We start from the raw sequence: 26,254 nt of genomic DNA on the forward strand, positions 1-26,254 counted from the left end.
TTAAAAGGGAAGAAAACCCGAGGAGGGGCAGAGGAGAGGGGAGCGGGGCTGAAACGTGGCCCTGCCGCCGGCAGAGCGCGGCGGCGCCGGGATGGGGCCGCCTCAGGGGGCATTTGCTGCTTGTGCTTCACAACCCCATGGTGTTGGTTTGGGGGTGCAGGTGGAGGGCTTCACTCTGCAGCATTCCCCAGGACCATCCCATGGAGCGATGGGGACCATGCACGAGGCGCAGGGACATGAGGTTCCATTAGCTTGGGCAGTGATGGGTGTGAGCAGTGAGGACAGAGAGAGCCGTGGTCCCCCAGTGTGCCCTCATCTTCCCTGTCCATCACCTCCAGTGGCTGCTGCTTTACCCCAAGCTTGTGGAAATGGATGTGATCACCCCCAGATGTATTTCTGCTCTAGAGGCCTCTATTGCCCCCAGCGTGAGCTGTGCACGGTCTGCCTCACTCTGCTGCAGTGCCATTGCCATTGTGGTGTGTGGCAGCAGTGTGCCAGCATCGTTTCACTCCTCCCCTGCCCAGCACAGCCCAGAGCATCCCCCTTTGGAAGTGGTGTAATGTGAGTGGTGCTGGTTGGGGACAGAACGTGTGGCATCTCCTGTTGCAGACGTGATACAGGAGGTGCTGTGATACAGGAGGTGCTGTGATACAGGAGGTGCTGTGATACAGGAGGTGCTGTGCGGGAGGGTTTGTGCTGGGTTGGTGCTGAAGGGCCCTGGGACCCTCTTTGGTGTCTGGTGCCCTCGGTGTCTCTGTGCACAGCTTTGCTCTGTGCACCCTTCCCGGGGGTCAGCTCCCCCTCTGCCCCATCCTGGCTGGCAGGATTGGTCCCTGCAGCACATCCCCACTGCCTGCCCTGCTCACTGCAGCCTGGTCACCCCCAGTGACAGATGGCTGAGCCGGTGGCTGCGGCAAGGGGCCTGTTCTCAGTGCCCCCCATCAGAGGGGATGCTGCAGCCGGGGCCATGCACCCCTCCTTGCACAGGGGTTGCCTTCAGGAAGGTCTTGCTGCAAGGAGCATGGACCCCACTGCTGCCGGCAGTGCTGGTGAATGCCGGCTTGGTGCTGGTGAATGCTGGCAGTGCTGGTGGATGCCGGCTTGGTGCTGGTGAAGGGGTTTCTGTGGATGGAGGGGGTAGAGTTCACCCTGGTGCAGGGCTGCTTGCTGCATGGGTCTGTGGGGTCCCTGGGTTGGGTGTGGATATGGGGGTGCCCCTCCTGGCTCCACATCTTCCCCCTTGTCCCTTGGTTTCCTCCCCAGTGAGGTGTGTGGGGCAAACCCAGCGCCCTGCAATGAGAGCAGGAGGGGAGGCTGCGGTTGTGCAGGTCCCTGCAGGCCCTGGGATGGGGTTTGCCTTTGTTCCTGCACCTCTTTCATCCTCCTCAGCCCAGAGCAGCCGGGGCAGCCTTGCACTTGCCAAACCCGCTGTACCGGGATGCACTGTGTGGGGGGGGGTGTTCCCAGTGCCGGTCCCTGGGGGTCCGAGTGCCTCTCCCCCTGACCCCGTTGTGTCCCCTCCATAGGTGCAGCGGTGCCTTCGTTGGTGAGCGGTGCCAACTGCCCAACCCCTGCCTGAGCTCCCCGTGCAAGAACGCCGGCACCTGCACCGCGGTGGTGCGCGGCAGCACCGTGGACTACGTGTGCGCCTGTCGGCTGGGCTTCACCGACGAGCTGTGCCTGACGCCGCGCGACAACGCCTGCCTCAGCACCCCCTGCCGCAACGGGGGCACCTGCGACCTGCTCACGCTCAGCGAGTACAAGTGCCGCTGCCCACCGGGGTGGTCAGGTGAGGACGTGGGATGGGGGGTATGGGGCAGCCTGGGACAGGGGTTGAGTCCATGGATGGGGATGATTCTGGCACTGATTCGGTGCCAGATTCTGATTCTGGCCTGATGATTCAGGCGCTGATTCTGGCACTGGTTGCAGGTTCTGTTAGTGAGGGGGGAAAGGTGGGAGATGGTCCCAAACCCAAATGGGGCTTGGGGGGTTTTGGGGCTGGGTGAGCTGCAGGATTCCTGCATTGTTGAGGGTCTCGTGGGATGCGGTGGGGTTGGAATTAGTTGCATCCCATGTGAACACAGTCCCAGAGCTGAGTCTGCTCCCCGGTGCAGATTGCTCCCACTAAGAGCCTGAGCTGGGTCTGCATCCTCATCCTCATCCTCATCCTCACCCTTCCTGCCCTCCCTAGGCAAAACCTGCCAGCAGGCCGACCCCTGTGCCTCCAACCCCTGTGCCAACGGGGGCCAGTGCGTCCCCTTCGAAGCCCACTACATCTGCCGGTGCAGCACCGGCTTCCACGGTGCCAACTGCAAGCAGGACGTGAACGAATGCAACATCTCCCCCCCCATCTGCAAGAACGGGGGCAGCTGCACCAACGAGGTGGGCACGTACCAGTGCTCCTGCAAACCGGCCTTCACCGGCCAGAACTGCGAGCACCTCTATGTGCCCTGCAACCCCTCACCCTGCCAGAACGGGGGCACCTGCCGCCAGATCGGGGACACCACCTATGACTGCACCTGCCTGCCAGGTAGGGGCTGCGTCCGAGGGGGGACAGGGATAGGGACCCCCCCTTCCGGCTCCTTTGCCCCTGCAGAACCAGCAGTGCCCCCTGGGTTATGGCTCTGTGAGGGGTGAATCCAAAGGGATGTGGGCTCGCTGTGCCGTGTGCCTTTGGGATGGTGCTGGGCAGCAGTGCCTGAAGGGGAGAGGTCATCTGGGTGCCTTTTAGACTTGGTGATTCACCAGAATAGCTCTTCCATAAGGAGTGCTCGAGCAGAAGCCCCTGTGCGGATGCTCATACTCCAGGATCAGAGTGCCGTTTTCCGCTTCAGCTTAATCCACTTCCAGAATGGAATCATTAGTCCGGAATAGCTGGTTTGGAAAGTTTCCGAGTGCGAATAGAGCCGGGCAAGGGAGACCCTCTCTGTGCTCGCTGCTGCTCCCTCCGGCAAGTGCTGGAGCAGCCCAGCTCAGTCACAGCCTCTCAAGTGAAGGGCTCTTGCAGGAGGGGGCCCAGTGGGAACTCAGCACCATGCACAGGAGCTCAGCACCTTGCATGTGAAAAGGGCTGTGAAAGGGTCCCATGACCCTGGAAAGCCCTTTGGTTTCTGCCCTGGGCCAGTGATCTGCAGTGTGCTCAGGGGATGGAAGGGGCTGAGCATGGACCCACGTCCCCACAGTGTTGAAGGGTTAAGCAATGGAGTTTCCTGATGGTTGGGATGAGCAGCCCTGTGCTCAGACCCTGCTGGGTTTGCCAGGGCACAATGTGCTGTTTCTCACCCAAGCCACCACGTTGGCCGGCTGTGGTGGAGGGGATGCATCCGCTTTGTCCCTTGGAAGGAAGCTGTGGGCAGCACAGAGCTGGTTAGAGACCTCTGGGGTTGCTTTATACCTAAAGGGGCCAATAAGAAAGCAGAAGAAGGGCTCTGGACAAGGGCCTGTAGGGACAGGCCAAGGGGAATGGCTTGAACCTGCCTGAGGGGAGACTGAGCTGAGCTCTGAGGCAGAAGCTGTTCCCTGGGAGGGTGCTGAGGCTCTGGCACAGGTCAGCCGGGTGAGCAGTGCCGGGAAGGAAACCTTCCCTTCCTGGATGAGCCGGTGCAGCCGGGAGCTCCCAGGGGCCATGCTCCATGGCAGCAGCTCCAAGCCCTGTCCCGGTGCCGCAGGGATGAGCAGGCGGAGGGGCAGGAGCAGCAGTGCTGGCCCTGCCCTGCTGTTTGCTGACAGGGCACTTTCCTTAGAGCAGCCCAAGCACTGAGCATTGGGGTGAGGCATGGCCCTGGGGGCAGCCCTGCTGCTTGCACACCGAGTGCGGCTCCATGGGCTGCTTCCAGGACATTTGCATGGTGCACGAGCAGGTTCGGCTCCTATGGGATGCTCCATTGGGAGTGGGGGGTCCCGCTGCCATTCGCATGGCTCCCTGCAGGAGCTGCATTGGCTTGGGGCGCAGGCAGGAGGGACCATGGGGGCTGCTTCTCATGATCAGAGGATGATGGATACGCTGGTATGCAGCGCAGCAGACCTGGAACAATGTCCCCTTTTCATTCCCGAGGAGGCCGTGCGGGGCCGGGTTCCTTCAAGTTAAACCAATCTCTCTGTTTTATCATGCCATCGCTGTAGAATGTAACCCTGAGTTTAAAGTAATTGCAGTGCTAATTACTCATTCAGATGGTTCAAAATGAGTTAATCCTGGTATCTAGGACATTGCCAGTTCTTGCTGTTCACTTGCAGCCCAGCTGCTTAAAAATTGAGGCACAAATCAACGTTATCTGCTCTGGATTCCTACCAGCCATCGTAAAGAGGAGCAGCAACATGAGGAGCTTCTGCTTCTGCTCCTCATGTGATGGGGCAGCAGAGGGAGCGGAAAACATGGCCCTTTGGAGAGTGAGGGGGAAACCCAGCTTGGACAGGGTCTGGGGTCCCACAGAGGGCACCAGTCCCTTCCCATGGAGGCAGGGGGGCTTAGCAAGCAGCCAGGTCTGGACCTGCAGAGCACCTCGGGGAGTTTGGGGGAGCTGCAGATAGACACCAGCACCACAGGGAGCAGGCATGGGCTGGCACTGCATCCTGATCCCGGGCAGGGTGATGGCTGGGGGCACTGGGGGTCTTGCAGTACGTGCAGCTCTCACCCCAAGTGTGGTTGGAGGGGGACAGGGTTCCTCAGCAGATGCCCTCAGCATCAGTACGGGGTACCAGGGAGCGCGGGCAGTGGCTGGTTGGTTGGTTGGCATCACGGCAGATGTGTCCTCTGCACAGGGTTCAAGGGCCAGAACTGTGAGGAGAACATCAACGACTGTCCAGGCAACAACTGCAAGAATGGGGGTACCTGCGTGGACGGTGTCAACACCTACAACTGCCAGTGCCCGCCCGAGTGGACAGGTAACAGTGCCATCAGCAGTGAGGGTGGCATGGGCTGGGGACGGATCCTGTGCCAGGGGTTGCTCACAGAGCCTGAGGGAGCCTCACGCCGATGCTCTGTCCCCTGCAGGTCAGTACTGCACCGAGGACGTGGATGAGTGCCAGCTGATGCCCAACGCCTGCCAGAACGGGGGCACTTGCCACAACAACCACGGTGGCTACAACTGCGTGTGTGTCAATGGGTGGACGGGCGAGGACTGCAGCGAGAACATCGATGACTGTGCCATGGCCGCCTGCTTCCATGGGGCCACGTGCCACGACCGCGTCGCATCCTTCTACTGCGAGTGCCCCCATGGCCGCACGGGTGAGGCCATGTCCTGTCCTGTCCCCTGCTCACGGGCAGGGTGGCAGGTCCCCCATGTCCCCTGGCTCCTACCTGAGCTCTTGGTGCCTGGTTACATCCGTGCCCATCTCCTTGACGTGCCTTTTGCTGCCCAGGTTTGCTGTGCCACCTGGATGACGCCTGCATCAGCAACCCCTGCAACGAGGGCTCCAACTGCGACACCAACCCCGTCAATGGCAAAGCCATCTGCACGTGTCCTTCGGGGTACATGGGGCCAGCCTGCAACCAGGATGTGGACGAGTGCTCGCTGGGTGAGCACCGGGTGGGATTGTGGATGGGGAAGGCACCGGTGGCACCGGGAGCGTGTCCTCTGAGCCACACTTGTGCGTTGCAGGAGCCAACCCTTGTGAGCATGCAGGGAAGTGCATCAACACCCAGGGCTCCTTCCAGTGCCAGTGCCTGCAGGGGTACTCGGGCCCCCGCTGTGAGATCGATGTCAATGAGTGCCTGTCCAACCCCTGCCAGAACGATGCCACCTGCCTGGACCAGATCGGGGAGTTCCAGTGCATCTGCATGCCCGGTGGGTGCACAGCCCATGGACCCTGCCCTGGTGCTGGTGTGGGAGGGCTCCAGTGCCCTGAGCTTCAGCTCGGTGTTGGTTTGGGTGAGGAGCCATGAGAGGTGCGTGTCTGGGATCAGCACCATAAGGAAGCCTGGTAAAGATTGTGGGGTCTCCCACAGCAGTGTGGGACAGGAGGTGAGAGCTGGGCACCATCCACCCTGCTCTGATCTCCTCTTCTGACCTTGCTGGCTTGGATCAAGCCAAGAGCAGGGACACCCAGGATGGACAGCCATGATGCAGGTTGTGCATCAGGTCCCACCACCTGTAGCACATCTTTGTAAAGACAGAGGAACCAAATACACCCTGGTGTAACCTGCCCATGCCATGCACTGTGCCGGGCACGTGCATGGTGCTGATGGTGCTCCTGCTCTCTCCACAGGTTACGAGGGGGTTTACTGTGAGATCAACACCGACGAGTGTGCCAGCAGCCCCTGCCTGCACAACGGCAACTGCCTCGACAAGATCAATGAGTTCCACTGCGAGTGCCCCACCGGTACGCAGCATCCGTCCCACTGCTGTCATGGTGAAACAGAGCCAGGATGTGTCCCAGCTCCCAGAAATGGGCTCCTTAAACTGCAGAGCCCCATAAGATGGGGAGAAGGGGCTCAGCACCTCTTGGTGCTTCTGGTGCGGGTTCCCCCATTGCCATGTGTGTGCAGACGATGCTGCTCCAGGTCCAGCCCATGGGAGAGGGGAAGGAGGATTAAACCCCACGGCTTTGCACTTGAAAAGGCCTCTCTTTGGGAAGGAGGGCGGGGGGCCGGGGGGGCCGCACCAGCCACTTTGAATGCGGTGTCAAAGTCACGGGGTGGAGCGGAGAATGGGGAGACGTTAATCTGTGAAAGGAGGTTTTGAAGTTCAGAGACTTCACTGCTCTAGAGATGTAAATAAGATGCTCTCAATGGCAGGTCGCAGCCCCACATTCAGGGCCCCCAGCAGCCATCCCCATGGAAACCCGGGATGCGGGGGGCCCGGCGGCGGGGGGAGGCCGGGGGGTCCGGGCGCTGTGCAGGGACGTGACTTCTCCTTCCACCCCAGGCTTCAATGGGCACCTCTGCCAGTTCGACATCGACGAGTGCGCCAGCACCCCCTGCAAGAATGGTGCCAAGTGTGTGGATGGCCCCAACACCTACAGCTGCGAGTGCACTGAAGGTGAGGGGTCCTCATGTCCGGGGGGCTCAGGGGGGTCCCACACTGCTGGTCAGGAGCAAGCCCCATCATGTGCCATAGAACCCCATTATAGCAACAAGTGCCCACCTCCGTGGGGGTGTCCCCAAAGGCCCTCACAGTGGGATGGTCCCCTCGGATGTGGCTCCAGGGGCTGGCAGAGGGTGTAAGGAGCCCGGTGCTCAGGTGTGGCCATGCTCCCACCGTGCTCCCACCATGCTCCCACCTCTGCGGCAGGCAGCAGCGAGGGGCAGGCAGGAAGGAAGGAATAAAGCTGCCTCTATGGGGCCGCAAGGTGCAGGCTGCGGGGGCTCCCCGACCGAAACCCAAGCAGCGCCTGCACAGAGCGATGACTTGAGCCCTGGTGGCAAACAGTGGCTCTTTTGTGGAGCAGCTCCCGCCAGAAATCTTCCAGCTCAATGGCCTCTAATTAGTGTCTTGCTAATGCCAAGCCCCGATGAAAAGCTGCTATGTGGGCTTGGCTGGGGCCAGTCAAAGCTGTACTTTGTCCTCGCCTCTCCACCCCCAAACCCGGCGGGGAGGGAGGCAGCCGGGAGAATGGGATCTGCCGGGGGGGTTATGATTGGGGGTGCCTGTGGCCGCCCCCCCCGTGCGCTCCGGGGCCCCGCTCGTGAGCTGGGGGGGGTTTAATGCAGGTCATTGTGCACCCCGGGACAAAGCCCCTGAGCCGGCTCTGAGCAGCGCTGCTGCCCCTGCTCCCCTGCCTGCGCCCTGTGCTGGGGGTCCTGGGGCTTGTGGTGGGGCGGGTGGGCAGGTCAGACCACCCGGTACAGCCTCATGCGTGGCCAGGGTGGAAGGGGTGGCCTGCATCCCCCATCGTCTCCCTGCATCCCCCATCATCTCCCTGCATCCCCTATCCTGACCCTGCATCTCTCATCCTCACCCCATATCCCACATCCTCACCATCTATCTCCCATCCTAACCCTGCATCCCTCCCATTGGTGGCAGGTTTCTCGGGTGCTCACTGTGAGATTGACATTGATGAGTGCAACCCCGACCCGTGCCACTATGGGACCTGCAAGGACGGCATCGCCTCCTTCACCTGCCTGTGCCAGCCTGGCTACACGGGCCACCGCTGCGACATCAACATCAACGAGTGCCAGAGCCAGCCCTGCAAAAACGGGGGCACCTGCCAGGACAGGAACAATGCCTACAACTGCCTCTGCCTCAAAGGGACCACGGGTGAGCAGAGGGACCCCCCGGGCTCCATGCGGGTTGGCTGTGCCAGTGCAGCATCCCTGCCCCATCCCCGGGTGGGTTGGTTCTGGGGCATCCTTGGTGAGGGTGAGTTCTCCCAGTTTGGTGCCTAGCTCCTGCAGGACCTGCTCCCCATCTGGGAGCTGCTTATGGCAGAGGTGCTTTGCCATGGAGTGGTGGCAGCCATTGGTGCTGGTGGGCTTTGTTTTGCCTCATCAATGGGGCTGGGGAACCCCTAATGGCACCGCTGTCCTCCCCAGGACCCAACTGTGAGATCAACCTGGATGACTGCGCCAGCAACCCCTGTGACTACGGCAAGTGCATCGACAAGATCAATGGCTACGAGTGCACCTGCGAGCTGGGGTACACAGGTAAGGGCAGGGCATGCGGCCACCGCGGGGGACATGGTGCTGATCCAGGGGAGCCTTGGGATGTCCCCTGTGCCCATGGCAGTGCTGGGAGCCCCACGCATCAGGGTGAGGTGCACTGGGGAGGGTTGATGCTGCCATCCCACTTCCCATAGGGAGGTTTTGCACCCTCCAGTGCTCCTGCTTGCCCAGGAGGGTGACCCTGCTCTGGCCGCAATCAAAGGGGTGTCTGGTGCCGGGAATCCGAGTCCCGCTGCGCCCACTCCCATGGGTATCAGGTTGCTGCCTTGTCCGACTGGTTTGTTTGATGGGAATGGTGGAGGGCTTTGATGGGAGCAGCCCCCGCCTCTCCCTGCTCCACGGCCCCTTCTGCTCCTGCCCGCCGGGAGCCACAATAAAGCCAGGCTTTGTTGGCCGTGCCAGGTAGGGTTACAGGCTGAAACCAGCTCCCTTCATTATTCCCTCCTGGACAAATGAGCCCAGGGCACAGCCTCTTCCCAGTGACATTGATGGAGCCAGACAGGCAGCACAGGGGTGTGAAGTCACCTGCCTGCAGAGCAGCCTGCTCCTATGCAGCCAGCACACGTGTGCCTGGAGATGGGAGCCTGCAGCAGCCATTCCTGGTGGCTGGAAGGGGACCTGCCCAGTGGATACCCCCAGGATGCAGTGTGTGCCCACTGTGCCATGTATCCTGTGGGGTAACACTTCCTCACACCCCCTTTCCCAGGGCGCATGTGCAACATCAACATCGACGAGTGCTCCAGCAACCCCTGCCACAATGGGGGCACATGCAAAGACGGCATCAACGGCTTCACCTGCCTGTGCCCCGAGGGCTTCCACGATCCCAAGTGCCTGTCTGAAGTGAATGAGTGCAACAGCAACCCCTGCATCCATGGGAAATGCCACGACGGGCTCAACGGGTAGGCTGGAGGGATGGGGACCAAAGGGCCACCAGTGAAGCCAGGGGCAGGGTGTGTGGCCATGCTCTGCTCTGGTGCTGAGGGAGGGTTCCCTGCAGGCGCATGATGAGGAGCCAGGTTTGCTGGGTGGGTGCTGGCTGCTGTAGCCAGGCTGGGTCCGACCAGATCCTGTGGTTTATGCCCCAATTTCCCCCCAAAGCTACAGGTGTGACTGTGATCCCGGCTGGAGCGGCACAAACTGTGACATCAACAACAACGAGTGCGAATCCAACCCCTGCATGAATGGGGGCACCTGCAAGGACATGACCAGTGGCTACATCTGCACATGCAGAGAGGGCTTCAGTGGTAAGGGTGCAGACAGGGGCACTGCTGAGATGTGGGTTGGAGCTGTGAGTGGGTGTCCCCGTGCTGCTGGATGGGCTGGAGGATGGTGGAGACCCCAGGTCTGGTTGGGAGATGTGATGCATGGGGACCTTTAGCAGGGTTTGGGTGGCCAGGGCTGGAGCTGAGAGCAGGAGGCTCCTCCAGGGTGATGGGTGGGCTGTTGCTATTGTCACCATGTCCCCATTGTACCCTCAGCCCTCTCCCAGCAGCACATCCCCATTACAGCCACTTCTATGTTCCTTAATGCAGGACCCAACTGCCAGACCAATATCAATGAATGTGCCTCCAACCCCTGCCTGAACCAGGGCACGTGCATCGACGATGTCGCCGGCTACACCTGCAACTGCCTCCTGCCCTACACAGGTGAGGGGGAGCTCCCTGTGCCCCCCAGCTCCTCACTGTGGGGCTGCTGCTTGGTGTGCGACAGCAAACCAGTCCCTTTTGCGTGTGCAATGGGGCTGCCCATGGCTGTGGCTCCATCTGCCTGTGCCACGGTGCAGCTGGAGGAAACCTGGAGAAGCGCTGGGAAGCAGCCAGCCAGAGCTTCCTCCCTCCTCATCCTCTTCCTCCTCCTCCTCCTGGAGGCCTCCAAGGCAGTGCTATGGCTGCAGCGGCACTGGGGCAGTGGCACCGGGTGGTTGCCCCACTCACACCGCACTGCCCTGGGGGGCCCATGCTGCCGTGGGCCCCATTCTCTGCCATGATGCTCAGGCTGGAAGAGGGGAGCAGGGGCAATGGGGCTGGGGGTTCTGCTGAGCCAATTCCTGTTTGCTGACCTCCTGCTTCCGCTCGCACACAGCCACAGCCGCAGCACAATAGCAGGAAGCCGTGAGCTGTTTCCTGCCCTCGGCAGTGGCCATAGAAACCCCTGGGGGGGACGGGACAGGGAAGGCTCTGGAAAATAGCAAAGGCCAGTTCAGGAGATATTGGCTGACAGGAAGATAAGGGTTCGGAGGGAACGTGTCCCTTGGCTGGATGTAAACAGGAAAAGCGGCTGAGAGGGATGGGGGGGAGCGCAGAGGGGGGAAGGACACCCCGAGCAGCACTTCCCTGCCAAAGGAAGTGTGCGGCTCTGTAATGCAGCCCAGATTGCAGGGCTAAAGGATCCATGGGGGACTGGTGTCATGGGGGACCAGGGATGGAGGAGAAGGCCCCAGCTGGGTTGCTCCAGAGCCTGCCCCAGCAGGGCACAGGGGTGGTGGGTCTTGGAGGGGGTGTCATTGGGTGCCTGTGTCCGTGCAGGAGCCACCTGCGAGGATGTGCTTGCCCCCTGCGCTGGCAGCCCCTGCAAGAACGGGGGTGAGTGCCAGGAGTCCGAGGACTACAAGAGCTTCTCCTGTAGCTGCCCCCCTGGCTGGCAAGGTAGGGGCACAGCCTCCTTGTTGACTGGTGCCAACAGTGCCTGAGACAGCACCATCACCCCTGGGGCTCTCAGCGGCTCCTCCAGCCCTCATGGTCCCGCTGTGTCCCACAGGTCAGACCTGTGAGATTGACATCAATGAGTGTGTGAAGAGCCCCTGCCGCAACGGGGCCACGTGCCAGAACACCAACGGGAGCTACCGCTGCGCCTGCAGGACCGGCTTCACCGGCCGCAACTGCGACACGGACATCGACGACTGCAAGTCCAGTAAGAGCAGGGGGTGGTCATGGACCATGCTCAGCCTGGCCCCAGTGTCTGTCCTGGGGTGAGCCCTGGTGGGGCTTTAGGGCCACCTCAAGCACGTCCCATTGAGCTGCATCAGTCCAGGGCCAGATGGGAGCTGGCAGGAAGGAGGCTGGGGGGAAGAGTGACATGCAGGCAGTGAGCAAGTATGTCCCATGTACCTGCTCCCCCCGTGGGGCTGCCCAATCCCTTCACATGGCCAGGGGTGTGCATGGGGACAGTGCTGTGGGGCAGCTCCCAGGACCCATTGCACCTTCACATGCATGTCCCTCCTCCCCAGACCCTTGCCGCAATGGTGGCTCCTGCTCCGATGGCATCGGCACGTTCTTCTGCGAGTGCCTGGCTGGTTTCCGTGGCCCCAAGTGCGAGGAGGACATCAATGAGTGTGCCAGCAACCCCTGCAAGAACGGAGCCAACTGCACCGACTGTGTCAACAGCTACACCTGCACGTGTCCCTCCGGCTTCAGCGGCATCCACTGCGAGAACAACACCCCTGACTGCACCGAGAGGTACAGCCGGAGCAGCTCCTGCCCGGGCACTGCCTTTGGCAGGCTGGAGCAAGGGGCTGAGGTCCCTGCGCTGCCCCATAGCCCTGGGCCAGGAGCAGCAGTGACTCAGTGGGGTGTGGTGTGTGTGTTCCCAGCTCCTGCTTCAATGGTGGGACCTGCGTGGATGGCATCAACACCTTCACCTGCGTGTGCCTGCCTGGCTTCACAGGCAGCTACTGCGAGCATGACATCAATGAGTGTGACTCCAAGCCGTGCCTGAACGGGGGCACGTGCCAGGACAGCTACGGGACGTACAAGTGCACTTGTCCGCAGGGATACACTGGGCTCAACTGCCAGGTAGAGCCTTGGGCTGACGCTGGTGTCCATCCGTGCATGCTGGCTGTGGGGGGGTCACTGCAGCCTCCGCTCCTGCAGGAGCCCTGCTGGGTCCTGAGCCCCATCTCTTGCTGTGCCCCCCAGAACCTGGTGCGTTGGTGCGATTCCTCTCCCTGCAAAAACGGAGGCAAGTGCTGGCAGACCAACAACCTGTACCGCTGTGAGTGCAACAGCGGCTGGACAGGGCTGTACTGCGACGTCCCCAGCGTGTCCTGCGAGGTGGCTGCCAAGCAGCAAGGTAAGTCCCTCACAGAGCCAGGGCTGGGGTCATCAGGTGCCCCCATGCTGGCTCTGAGCAGGAACAGGCACAACCAAAGTGATTGCTGTAACGTGCACCCCGAGGCTGCAGTCCCTGGTGGGGTGTGCAGTCCTCAGGACACAGCCCCATGGTGTGTGGCTGTCACCGAGGTCCCCACGTCTCTGCTCTCCCTGCAGGTATGGACGTAGCCCATCTCTGCAGGAACTCGGGGCTCTGTGTGGACACTGGCAACACTCACTTCTGCCGCTGCCAGGCCGGCTACACCGGCAGCTACTGCGAGGAGCAGGTGGATGAGTGCTCCCCCAACCCCTGCCAGAATGGAGCCACCTGCACAGACTACCTGGGAGGCTACTCCTGCGAGGTGGGTGCCACAGCAGGCAGAGACCCACAGGAGATGCTGTTGGGCTGCGCAAGGGGTTTGGTGCCCCCTTAGAGGCTGTGCTGCTGCAGCCATGTGGGGATTGAGGGGACCTCTCTAATAGCTGCCCTCTTCCCTCCTTGTAGTGCGTGGCCGGTTATCATGGAGTTAACTGCTCAGAGGAGATCAATGAGTGCTTGTCCCATCCGTGCCAGAATGGAGGAACCTGCATCGATCTCATCAATACCTACAAATGCTCCTGCCCCAGAGGAACTCAAGGTAAATTAACTCCCCAGGCTGGGGCATTAGTGGGTTGAGTGCAGATATCCTCAGTATCTGCTCATTAGCTGCTTGGGCTGGCAGAAACAAACGCTGTGGTAGGGGTTTGTGCTTGCTGCGGGCTTAGCCATCAAGGCCACGCAAGCTTGGGCAAGGGCTGTGCGGTTCCTCCTGCCATTGACTTGGTCAGGATGAGCCCCTTCGCAGGGAGGGTTCACACAAGGGACCACCGGGCACCCCGATACTGTTTGATGAGCTGTGTGGGTTGTTCCCCCGTTTCTCTAGGGGTGCACTGTGAGATCAATGTGGATGACTGCAGCCCTTTCTTTGATCCTGTCACCCTGGGGCCCAAGTGCTTTAACAATGGCAAGTGCACGGATCGGGTAGGTGGCTACAGCTGCATCTGCCCCCCTGGCTTTGTAGGGGAGCGCTGCGAGGGAGACGTCAACGAGTGCCTGTCCAACCCCTGCGATGCCCGCGGCACCCAGAACTGCGTGCAGCGGGTCAATGACTACAAATGCGAGTGCCGGCCTGGATACACAGGTGAGCACCACATCCTCCCCGTGCCCAGCACACCCCAAGCACCCTGCATGCCTCCCTGTGCTCCTCTCACCCTCCTCTCCCTCGCAGGCCGTCGCTGTGACACTGTAGTGGATGGTTGTAAAGGCAAACCCTGCAGGAACGGTGGAACGTGTGCGGTTGCCAGCAACACCGGCCGTGGCTTCATCTGCAAGTGCCCCCCGGTAGGTACTGCTCATCTCCAGCTCCCGGCATGGGGTGTTTCACTTGCAAGTCAGCCCCTGGCACAGAGGGGCTGTTAAGGGTCCAGTTTAGCTCCTGAGGCTTCCCCAGTGGGGATAACCTGTGGTAAGCATGGAGGGGAAGAGGCTTTGCTGTGGTGCTCACCAGAGGGAGGTGTATCCGTACGTGTGTACCCTCCTCACTTGCAAGGAGACTGGGTGAGGGTCAGGGAGGAGGATGTGGCTCAGCCCTGCAGGTATGATGCTCTGCAGAACAGTCTTGCCCGGTTGGCTGTTATTTGTACCATATAAAGGTGGAGCAGGCAGCTATGGAGAACTGCTGCCTTTGTGTTGAGGGGGATGCTCTAACGGGGCTTACATTCTAGATTACTCTTGCCCATCACTAGTTTCAGAGGACATGTCAGAGCCATGCCCTGGTTCACTGGGTTCCTGCTGAGTTTCCCAGAGCACACATGGGTTGGGCTGCTCATAGGACAGCATCAGTGATCCTGACCCCCTCCTTGCTCTCCCCTCTCCAGGGATTCGTGGGTGCCACCTGTGAGAACGACTCCCGCACGTGTGGGAACCTGCACTGCCTCAATGGTGGCACCTGCATCTCCATCCACAAGAGCTCCAAGTGCATGTGTGCACCGGCCTTCACCGGCCCCGAGTGCCAGTACCCGGCCAGCAGCCCCTGCACCTCCAACCCCTGCTACAACGGGGGCACCTGCGAGTTCTTCAGCGATGCCTCCCCCTTCTACCGCTGCAACTGCCCTGCCAACTTCAACGGCCTCAACTGCCACATCCTTGACTTTGATTTCCAAGGTGGGATCGGGCAGGACATCATCCCCCCCAAAATCGAGGAGAAGTGTGAGATCGCGGTGTGCGCCGGGTACGCCGGCAACAAGATCTGCGATGGCAAGTGCAACAACCATGCCTGTGGCTGGGATGGGGGCGACTGCTCCCTCAACTTCAATGACCCCTGGAAGAACTGCTCCCAGTCCCTGCAGTGCTGGAAGTACTTCAACGATGGCAAGTGTGACTCCCAGTGCAATAATGCTGGCTGCCTGTATGATGGATTTGACTGCCAGAAATACGAAGGGCAGTGCAAGTAAGTGATGTGCTCATCAGTCCTCCTGTTTAAAGCCATCTCCGCTGGTTGTCTGCGGGTATTTTCTGCTTACATAGAATAGGGTTGGAAAGGAGCTGAAGATCATCTCCTAAGTGCAGACTTGTTCACTCTCTGTGCTCTGTTCTGCTGCCTGTGGGGTTGCAACTCAAGCAACCGCACTCTCCTGTGGTCTTGCTGAGTTTATATACACTTGGAAGCTCTCTGGGTTTAGCTCATTCCAGATGGCTTCCCTGTCCTTGCCTGTATCACGCCATAGATGTGAGTTCTCCAGCTCACAGTAGTAGTGCAGTGAGTATCAGTGTAGGGAGCCCCCAGATGAAAGAGCAGCCAGAAACCATGATGATGTTAACATCCAGGCATTCACCAAACATTGTCTTTGGCAACAGCAGGAACTTAATCCCAGCTCTGCTCTGAACAACTGTTGTGTGTCCCCATGTCTTCTGTGAGTCACAGTCATTTGTGCTTTCTTCTGGCATCTAAACTGAAACTTACATTTTAACAGCTGCTGTCTTTCACCTGCAGAGCTGAACACCTCACAGTGCTGCAGGGAGCAGTTGTCCTCAATGACAACTGCCTTAGTGTCTATCGGGATGAAGAATATTTACACACAAGGGAGGTCCTTGTGGACCACCTCTTATTGTCTCAGCAGGTGGGCAGTATGTGCAGTGCTTGGTCTAATTCATTCTTCTGCTTGTCTTTGTCTCCCACCCAGCCCTCTGTATGATCAGTACTGCAAAGATCACTTCTCAGATGGTCACTGTGACCAGGGCTGCAATAACTTTGAGTGTGAATGGGATGGTCTGGACTGTGCAAACAACATGCCAGAGAAGCTTGCTGATGGCACACTGGTGGTGGTGGTCCTCATCACTCCTGAGAACCTGAAGAACAACTCCTTCAACTTCCTGCGGGAGCTGAGCCGCGTCCTGCACACCAATGTGGTCTTCAAGAAGAACCCCAAGGGGGAGTATATGATCTTCCCATACTATGGCAATGAGGAGGAGCTGAAAAAGCATTACATCAAGAGGTCAACAGAGGACTGGTCAGATATGCCTAGTGCTGTCATCAACAAAGTAAAGAGCAGCCTGTACTCCAGGGCTGGCAGAAGGCAGAAGAGAGAGCTCGATCAGATGGACATCAGAGGGTAAGGGGGACCAGTGGGTTCCTTTTTCAGCGAGCAGCATTTGTTTTCTGTGTTGATAATAGTAACACGCCATAAAGGGAAGGATGTGGGTCAGATAATTGTATTTAGATGTTGCTTTCTGTGTGAATAGAAACCGGATTTTGCTCTCATGTGGGAAAATGGAGCGATGGCTCAGGAATCCCTGATACAATGCTGCACCGACTCTCACGATTGAAGGAGCCCTGTGTATTGTTGGGAGCTGGGGCTGGGCTGGGTGGGACTGGAAGCAGAGGTTGGCCTGACCGCCTGTCTGACTTCAGGAAGTCATTAAGTTAAGCCTCAGTTTCTCCTTGGGAAATGCTTTCTAGAGCTTTGTTGTAAAGCTCAATTGCTGCAAACTGTGTTTGGAGGTCTGTGGTATAAACAGATAGATCTAACCTTCTCCCTCTCTGTGGGCTCAATCAAAAGCTAGTGAGAGCAAAGGAGTTAGAGCAGCGAAACTGATGTGGAAAGATCTGAAGGCTCCCAAACAGCATTTTTTAAGCTGCTGTAGTGTCTGGGTACTTCTAAAATGTTGTGAAGCAGAGAATCCCTTCCACTCCTGTAGGTAAGGAGTCTGATTTCATAGCATTCACTGAGGCAAACCCAATAGACCAAGAGTGTGGGAAGCTGCAGGGCTTGAGCCACAGGGAAGCAAGGAGATGAGTTCCCACCTTTACTTCCCACTGATGGTGGGTTAAAGAGGGGAGGCAGGGCTCACTGTCTGCACAGTGTGGTCATTGCTCTGCGTCTCTCATTGACTCTCCTCACACAGATCCATTGTCTACCTGGAAATCGATAACCGCCAGTGCATCCAGTCATCTTCCCAGTGCTTCCAGAGTGCCACAGATGTGGCAGCATTCCTGGGGGCCTTGGCCTCCCTCGGCAACCTCAACATACCCTACAAAATAGAAGCTGTTAAAAGTAAGTGTGTCTGGTCAGCTGGGGAGGAGAGCCAGCCCAAACTGCCCTGCCTTACCCGTGTCCGGTTACCTGTCAGCTGCCTGTGTTTGACCTGGTTTTAACCACCTGGTTGTTTCGGGGTCTCTTTCTTAAGTCTGTTCTTCAGAAAATTGCAAAACCCGTTAATTTTCTTTTTGCTCATTCCAGGTTTATTTCAAAATCATTATCACTATAAAAGTTATAAAAAAAGGCAAAGAAATCCCAACCAGCTCCGATCAATCAGTGACATGCAAGGAGTTGAAGTTTGTATCTCGAAAATCCCCCTAAATCCTTTTGTCTTAACAGCTCAATGCGAGCGCAATGATTTGAAGTTCACTAATCCTTTTCCTTAAAGGAGAAAAAAGTGAAGCTGTCTCCTGGTGCAGCCTGGCTTGTGCAGCCGAGAATTTGCCGATGGTTTGCAATTCTGATTAATAGCGTATAAAATGACCTTATTTTGGGGGGGCTGATTTAGACCAGACTTAGGTACCTCTATTAACTAATTTTCCCTTCATTTCCACTCGGTCACTGGTTTGCTATGCAGCTTAATGTCTCAGCATCTCTTTGTGCCCCACTGTTTTGTAGGTGAAACAGCCGAGCCCACGAAGAACTCCCAGCTGTATCCTATGTACGTGGTGGCGGTGGCTGTGCTGGTCTTGCTTGCTTTCATCGGAGTGGGAGTACTGGTGTCTCGTAAGCGGCGCAGGGAGCATGGGCAGCTCTGGTTCCCTGAAGGCTTCAAAGTGACAGAGTCGAGCAAGAAGAAGCGACGGGAACCACTTGGGGAGGATTCTGTTGGACTGAAGTGAGTAATTGGCTTGCTAACCCATTAAAACAGTGCAGTGGGGCTGCTCGGGGCTCTCCTGAGAGAGCCCAGGGGAGTTGTGTTCTTTAGGGCATCAAATTGGTGTGGTGGGGAGGGGAAAAATCAGGTGTCTGAACGTTCTGCATGGGGAAAAGAGTGTTCCCACCTGGAGGAGGTTTTTAAATGCTCCATGGTCCAATTGCACTGGGTAGAATATTGCAGGAGGGAAACCTGGAAATTCCCTTCTTGCTTCTCCTCAGTTTGTGCATGCCGATGAACAGAGCCCATCACAGAGCGCTGCCTGCAGAGGAGATGAGGTTTTGTCTGTTTTCCTTTTTAAAGGCCCCTCAAAAATGCTTCAGATGGCACGCTGATGGATGACAACCAAAATGAATGGGGTGATGAGGAGACGTTGGACACCAAGAAGTTCAGGGTAAGCTCACTGCCACATCCCCTTTCTGTGCTGCGAGTAGTCACTGGCTGGGTTTTGCCATGGAAGGTGTGCTCTGCTCCGTGCTCACTTCCCACTGTCATTCCTCAGTTCGAGGAGCAGGCGATGCTGCCCGACACGGATGACCAGACGGACCACAGGCAGTGGACCCAGCAGCACCTGGATGCTGCAGACCTGCGCATCTCCTCCATGGCACCCACACCACCACAGGGGGAGATCGATGCGGACTGCATGGACGTCAACGTCAGAGGTCCTGGTAAGGTGACTCCTTTCCCTTCTGTGCTGCTTGGCAGCGAAGCTGAAATCCTCCCTTACCTATTGCAGTCCCAGACAGCCCGACCCCTATCACTAGGACTGAGTTACTGTGAGTCCTTGTGCATCACATGGTTGTACATGATTTAGAGACAGCCCCTATCATGTTTCACTTTCCATGAGATCTCTTCTTTAATCGCAGATGGAAATTAGAGAATACAAAAGAAGTACCTATTAAATCATCCAGCTTATCTCTCTGCCACTCCCAGATTCCTCTCCTCCCACCAAACTGCACGTTTCACAATCTTCTTTTTAGGTTTTTAGCTATATCAATAGCTAATAGGCTTTTATCTTATTACAAACATTTGGTCTTCTCCACATCCGTGAAACTGTGCTCTGAAATAGTGAAAATACCTAAGGCTGTGCTGTACCATACTCATGTTTGCTTTGAGCAGCCTTCCATATAAGTTGCACCTTACATGTTGGAGTGTGCAAGCTCTAACAGATGAAATAGGAGAAGCAGCGAGCAGTGAGATACTACTGAGGAATTTCAGATCCGTATCAGAGGGAGCATATTCACGTTTGATGTTTAGAACCAGTCAGGAACTCGTCTTGATGCACCCCTGAGAATAAGCATCTCTTGCAGACAGAGCACTTGCTGATGGGGTAAAAAACCTTTATTCACCGCGTTCCCCTGTGCTTTTCAGATGGTTTCACCCCACTCATGATCGCCTCGTGCAGCGGAGGAGGGCTGGAGACCGGTAACAGCGAGGAGGAGGACGATGCTCCTGCCGTCATCTCAGACTTCATTTACCAAGGCGCCAGCCTGCACAACCAGACTGACCGCACCGGTGAGACGGCACTTCACCTGGCTGCCCGCTACTCCCGCTCGGACGCTGCCAAGCGCCTGCTGGAAGCCAGCGCCGATGCCAACATCCAGGATAACATGGGCAGGACCCCCCTGCACGCTGCCGTCTCTGCCGATGCCCAGGGGGTCTTCCAGGTAACTGATGCTTTCACCTCTCTCGGGGTCTATTGCTGGTGTGCATTGAGTCAGTCACACACTGAGCCTATCACAGGGTCCCCAGCAAGGTGCGGGCTGGAAGTCTTGAAAACTGGGGTCCCTGTGGTCTCAGGGCAGGGCACAGCAAAGCAACAACCCCACAGTCACCCTCTGATGTGCACTCCCAGACTGTGAGTGGCTACTGGAGGGCTCAGCCCCATGGAAAGGGTGTTGCAGGTCCTGAGAGCTGCGTACCTGGAGCTCTGTCCCTCCTAACCCTTGTGATTCTGGCTCTTGTGGCAGATCCTGATAAGGAACAGGGCAACAGATCTGGATGCCCGAATGCATGACGGGACCACTCCTCTGATCCTGGCTGCTCGCTTGGCTGTGGAGGGCATGCTGGATGATCTCATCAACTGCCATGCAGATGTCAATGCCGTGGATGATCTAGGTACTGTGGGCATCTAAACCAGGCTTCCTCAGAGGTGGGAGGAGAGGAGTGCTTGCTCTTACTCTTACTATTCACTAATGAGTGTTGTGTTTCGTGGTCTTCCTCTGTAGGCAAGTCAGCACTGCATTGGGCAGCTGCTGTGAATAACGTGGAAGCTGCAGTAGTCCTCCTGAAGAATGGTGCCAATAAGGATATGCAGAACAATAAGGTAAGGATCTCCTGGGATGACAAGGAAAGAGCCATTGGGGAAATCTATTAAATAGTAATCTTTTGCCTAAAATACAACACTGACACTGAGACTGATTCGATTGTTCTGATGTGAATGAAGCTATTGGATTACATAGAAACATAGAATCATGGAACAGTTTGGGATGGAAGGACCCTAAAGCTCATCCAGTTCCAACCCCTGCCACGGGCAGGGACCCCTTCCACTGGAGCAGCTGCTCCAAGCCCCTGTGTCCAACCTGGCCTTGAGCACTGCCAGGGATGGGGCAGCCACAGCTCCTCTGGGCACCCTGTGCCAGCGCCTCAGCACCATCAAAGCAGTGTGTGGGATTTGGTGCTACAGGTGATGTTGAGGGGCCATGCAGTGCTGGGTGAGCAGTATAACAGTGTTCTTGAGGCTATCTCCTTGCATATTCTGGGTCATTCATAGGGTCTGATATCAGTATAAGGACATGGCTCAGCAGGGTAGGAAAAAGCAGCAGCAGAACCTCACTGGGGAGAGGTGGTAGGGACCATCTCTGCCACCCAGCCATGTGGTGTTGGGTGCGGAGCTCAGCACAGTGTTAGCCACTAGAGCCTGTGACTACACCTGACTGTCTTTTTGGGTTTCCAGGAGGAGACCCCACTGTTCCTCGCAGCCAGGGAAGGGAGCTATGAAACCGCCAAGGTCCTGCTGGACCATTTTGCCAACCGGGACATCACAGACCACATGGACCGGCTGCCGCGGGACATCGCGCAGGAGCGTATGCACCACGACATCGTGAGGCTGCTGGATGAGTACAACCTGGTGCGGAGCCCACCGCTGCACAACGGCCCATTGGGAGCACCCACACTGTCCCCACCGCTCTGCTCCCCCAACAGCTACATCAGCAACCTGAAGCCTGCCGTGCAGGGCAAGAAGGCCAGGAAGCCGAGTACCAAGGGCCTGAGCTGCAATGGCAAAGATGCCAAAGACCTCAAAGCCCGGAGGAAGAAGTCACAAGATGGCAAAGGGTGCCTGCTTGACAACGCCAGTGTGTTGTCTCCAGTGGACTCCCTGGAGTCGCCCCATGGGTACCTGTCCGATGTTGCCTCTCCTCCACTGATGACCTCTCCGTTTCAGCAGTCCCCTTCCATGCCTCTGAACCATCTGCCAGGCATGCCTGATGCCCACATGAGCATCAATCACCTCAACATGGCAGGGAAGCAGGATATGGCCATGGGAAGCTCCAGCAGGATGGGCTTCGATGCGGTGCCCCCGCGCCTCTCCCACCTCCCGGTCTCCAGCCCCAGCACCGTGATGAGCAATGCCCCGATGAGCTTCTCTGTTGGCGGAGCATCGGGGCTGAACGGGCAGTGTGACTGGCTCACCCGGCTGCAGAATGGCATGGTCCAGAACCAGTACAACCCCATGCGAGGCAACATGCAAGCCGGGGCGCACCAGCAGACGCAGAACCTGCAGCACGGCATGATGACCTCCCTGCACAACGGCTTGCCCACCACAAGCTTGTCGCAGATGATGAGCTACCAGGCCATGCCCAGCACCCGCCTGGCTTCCCAGCCCCACCTGATGCAGAGCCAGCAGCTCCAGCAGATGCAGCAGCAACAGCTCCAGCAGCAGAACCTGCAGCCGCAGCAGCAGGCGCAGCAGCAGCCGGCACCGCAGCCGGCGCCGCAGCCGGCGCCGCAGCAGCACCATAACCCCAGCTCCAATGCAGGCAGCCACATGGGCCAGAATTTCCTTGGTACGGAGCTGAGCCAGCCCGAGCTGCAGCCGGTGAGCAGCAGTGCCATGGCAGTGCACACCATCCTGCCACAGGAGTCCCAGATGCTGCCCACGTCTCTGCCATCCTCCCTCGCCCAGCCCATGACCACCACCCAGTTCCTGACCCCACCATCCCAGCACAGTTATTCCTCCCCCTTGGACAACACCCCCAGCCACCAGCTCCAGGTGCCCGACCACCCTTTCCTAACGCCGTCTCCGGAGTCTCCGGACCAGTGGTCCAGCTCGTCCCCTCACTCCAACGTGTCCGACTGGTCCGAGGGCATCTCCAGCCCTCCCACAAGTATGCAGTCACAGATGGGACACATCCCTGAAGCCTTCAAGTGAAAGGCAGTGATTCAGAGACGCTGGCGCACAGGGGGAGGTTGAAGCTCCAGGGAGACCTTTTTACAAAGGACATGGGATGCTTTTATCAAAGGATCCTTTTTTAAATATGTTTTTATAAAAAAAAAGCGAAAAGACAAATTAATTCCTTTTTTTTTAGTATTTATTTATGTACTTTTTATTTGACATGAAAACACTGCCTTTTTATTTATATGTTCTATTGTTAAGAACTCACTGTGGGACACCAGTTGTGTTTCAAGGGATTGAACAATTAGGGGTTTATAGGATGTTCTCTTTTGTTTCGGGGTTCATTGTGTTTGGTTTCAGAGGAAATGTCTATGTAAAGCTATCAGTGGCGATTTGTGATTCTGAAATGCCATTAATTTATTGTTTTTCAACTCAGAAAGAGGTGAAAAAGGGGAAGGAAAAATTAACTAAAACCATCACTTCTTAGGGGGAAAAAATTAAGCATGGAGGGACTTTTGGAATGTACTTTAAAATGGTTCCTTTGCTGTTATATGAGAGGACATTTTATGGTACCAGTCACAAACCTTTGTTTAAATTTCAGTATTATATAGTTGTACATTTGCCTTGATAATAGAAATTTTTGTTCTCTCTTGTTTTTATATATATAAAAAATATATATATTTAAATGAATTTTATGAGCTAACAAAAAAGGTAAATTGGGATTATAGACCTGTCAGAACAGGTTCTAAGCTAAAACACCCCAACAACCCACAAAACACGAACACTGTCCCCCACCAAAAAAGAAGAGTATTTGCCAAACCTTTAGGAGAGCAAGCCCATAACCATGGAGTTCATACACAAGGGAGACTTCATTTCACTTTGAGTATCTTACTGTTGTTTAGTTCTTGTGTTCGCATTCGAGTAACTGTTTAAGACATAAATGCCATTATGAACTTGTAAAGCACGTCCTTATTTTAAGGATGTCCTGCCTGTTTTAAGGAAGGTTTGTCTGGTGCAGACAGCCTGAGTGAGCTTACACAGCATCACAACCCTGCCACCGCCGGCGCTCACCAGGGCCCAGCTCCTGGCAGTGCCATCACTGGGGGCCCAGTGGGAAGCGCTGCTGGCATTGGTGGGATGCTGGCCTGGTTAAACCGGAGGGCAAAGGAGAGCACAGCCGAGCCTGTGCCGTGAAACGTTGACATTTTGTTCTTGTTAGTCTGGAGTGATGCATCTCTTTTATATTGGTGTGCACTCTTCCTGTGTATCATGTAAAATATAGTATAAGCCTGTGGCAGATTTAATGGTTGTAAATACGTTTTGGTTTTGTTTTTTTTTAAAGAAAAGGTGGATTTTGTTTCAAAAATCTAAATGAACGAGTCTTAAATATATCCTAAATATATCGCCTTAGAGAGGTGTTGGAATATCACTCACTCGGGTGCAAAGGCAAGCAGACACCCTAGGACTAGATACGTGTATGGGACAGGCAAATAGAGAGCAGTGAATCAAGAACACCTAAGGAAAGGGTTCCTTTTCCTCGTTCCTCTTTAGAGCACCAAATAAAATGGATACTTCTCAAGGCACAGCGCCTTGCTGAGCACTCATCTTAGTGAACATTTCAGACCATTGTTATTGTGACATGCCTAATATGAGTGATACAAACATCCCGTGGTGTTGAATCTTCCTATGTTTTATAAACTAGAGTGTAGTTTAAGAAAAGCTATCTTCTGTAATAAAGTTATCTACATGCAAAGTTGTAGTTTGCAAAAATGATGTATTTTTTTTGGTTAACTGATTTGCAATAAATGATGCTTCTGAGCATCTAGATTTTACTAAAACTGGAACTCGGTGGTTTTGTTGTGCACTGGTTGAAATCTGGGCTCCATACCCACTGTCTCCCCCTTCCCAACAGCTTGTTCCCTGGGTCAAAGCTCAGAGCAGGGCTCTGGACAATGAAACTCTCCCTGACTTGTGCAAAACTCCCATCAGTGTCAGAGGTCTTGGTCTGAGCAAGGCACCAGAGGCTCTGCTTTACCTGTGCTGTGGATGCTCTGATGTCCTCCAGGCCTCTGCCATTAGGTCAGGATCTAATGGGTGATCATTGAATCAAAGGGGTAATCATTGAAAAGATGTCTTTAAGAACATCACTCGCACATGTTCACCTGTGCTCCATCACCTTAAACTGCTTTCTGAGCAGGTTTTTGGGAGCATTCTCTGGCTGATGCCACAGCCAAAGGTAAAAAATGGCCACGTGCTTCCAATTATACATGGAAAAAGCCTGCTATGAGGGGTGTTAAGAGTTATGTATAGTGCTTCCTCCTTCACACACGTGGCTGGGCTCTCAGAGGTGGTGGCTGCACAGGGACCAGCACCCGAGGGAAGGTCTCACTAACACCACTCCAGGCACAAACACCACACAGACGTTTGCTGTCCCTGCTGCACTCAAGCATTTTCAGGTAATTTGATTCTTTCTTTTCCCCACAGGGACTCTAGGCCAAATGCAGCTGCAAAGTCCCCAGATAACTGGATATAAATAGCCAAGCCACAGAGCTCCTCATGGTAACTCCTGGAATGCTGGTATTTTCCACTCCATGGCTGGGGAAGGAGCAGGCATGTGCGTGCATGTACCCGGTGTCCAGCCCTGGATGAATGTGGGCTGTCAGACACGTGCTGGTCAGAAGCTGGTGCTGGAGCAGTGGCATTCCATGTGCCATCCAGCAGCAGTAAAACGGTGCCTTTAGAGGAAAACTCCATGGAAAGGGGGATTCCAACTGAGCACAAATCCCTCTTCCCCCTGCAAATGTGGCTGAGCATTGGTGTACCCCAAGGGACACCCTGGGGGTGGGTTTCCTGGGAAGTTGTTGTCCCCTGCATCCCATCTGGGCTATGCTAGATGGGGTGTGCCTGCCTTCACCATGACTCGCACATGTGCTGGCCATGGATCACATCTGGGAACATCCAGCTGTGTTCCCATACTTCCAGGCTTCTCCCACACGTACACATCCCAGCACTGGTGCCCATGGCATTGCCAGTGAGATGGGGATGCTCACGTCAGCATCAGGCATCAGAAGACTCTCTCCTGTCTGGTCTAGTGTGCAACACTGGTCACTCATGGCCCAGGCAGGAATTAGGGCTGGAATGGATTAAAAAAAGACGGGTTTTGAGGATGTGTAAAACAATGTGAGGTTGCAAAAGGAAACTGAACACATGTGGCTCATTATGAGGAGGACGACAAGGGGCAATGGGTGTAAACTGGAGCATAGGAGGTTCCATGTGAACATCAGGAAGAACTCCTTTACTGTGAGAGTGACAGAGCACTGGAACAGGTTGCAGTTCAGTGTTTAAGCATTTGCCCCCCCCATGACTTACACTTATGTCCCACAGGCTCCTGCCAGTGCCAGGGGAGGCTTCAGAAGTGTGTGTGCAGCTCAAGATCAGCAGCAGCTCTTCGGATGGTTGATGCTATGAGGAATCCCTGCACCTGAGCCGTCTGTTTACACACTGCAGGGCTTGGTGCTCTCGTGCTTTGTTCCCATTATTCCTGCTCAATTAGACGGGACACCCAGAAACTGCTACTCTGTGCTGCTCTTCCCTCCAGGCTGTCGGTGTCAGCTGCTCGAACCCTCATTGAGGAGTCCTCAAATCACCCCCTGAAGAATGTGCAAAAGGAGCCAAATTCAGGCAAGGTGCAGCCTCACTCCAATTACACACATGGG

General features: G+C 56.3%; 1 protein-coding gene across 1 annotated transcript; it reads left to right on the top strand.

The window, feature by feature from the left end:
• Window positions 1–1,074: 1,074 nt before the first annotated feature.
• On the top strand, window positions 1,075–24,382 carry NOTCH1 (notch receptor 1). Its single transcript, XM_034067715.1, has 33 exons — window positions 1,075–1,175; window positions 1,527–1,789; window positions 2,192–2,530; window positions 4,759–4,881; window positions 4,991–5,224; window positions 5,359–5,514; window positions 5,598–5,783; window positions 6,205–6,318; window positions 6,864–6,977; window positions 7,962–8,195; window positions 8,471–8,581; window positions 9,306–9,498; window positions 9,698–9,843; window positions 10,132–10,245; window positions 11,125–11,244; window positions 11,357–11,509; window positions 11,826–12,054; window positions 12,189–12,390; window positions 12,514–12,667; window positions 12,865–13,049; window positions 13,193–13,325; window positions 13,611–13,868; window positions 13,956–14,068; window positions 14,605–15,176; window positions 15,910–16,338; window positions 17,132–17,280; window positions 17,884–18,103; window positions 18,446–18,536; window positions 18,645–18,810; window positions 19,514–19,809; window positions 20,113–20,260; window positions 20,371–20,468; window positions 21,099–24,382. Exons 1-33 carry the CDS (start codon window positions 1,075–1,077, stop codon window positions 22,572–22,574), a joined length of 7,620 nt encoding a protein of 2,539 aa, XP_033923606.1. The 3' UTR covers window positions 22,575–24,382.
• The last annotated feature ends 1,872 nt before the right edge of the window (window positions 24,383–26,254 follow it).

This window comes from Melopsittacus undulatus, chromosome 11 (genome assembly GCF_012275295.1).
Source record: "Melopsittacus undulatus isolate bMelUnd1 chromosome 11, bMelUnd1.mat.Z, whole genome shotgun sequence".
NCBI classification, from domain to species: domain Eukaryota; kingdom Metazoa; phylum Chordata; class Aves; order Psittaciformes; family Psittaculidae; genus Melopsittacus; species Melopsittacus undulatus.

What these genes read in the sequence shown, in the direction of transcription:
- NOTCH1 (XM_034067715.1), top strand. Translation starts at nt 1,075, where the DNA reads ATGCTGGCAGTGCTGGTGGATGCCGGCTTGGTGCTGGTGAAGGGGTTT. An exon ending in CCACTGCGAGTGCCCCACCG is followed by an intron (nt 6,319 to 6,863) that starts GTACGCAGCATC and finishes CTTCCACCCCAG; the next exon opens with GCTTCAATGGGCACCTCTGC. An exon ending in GTGCCGGCCTGGATACACAG is followed by an intron (nt 13,869 to 13,955) that starts GTGAGCACCACA and finishes TCTCCCTCGCAG; the next exon opens with GCCGTCGCTGTGACACTGTA.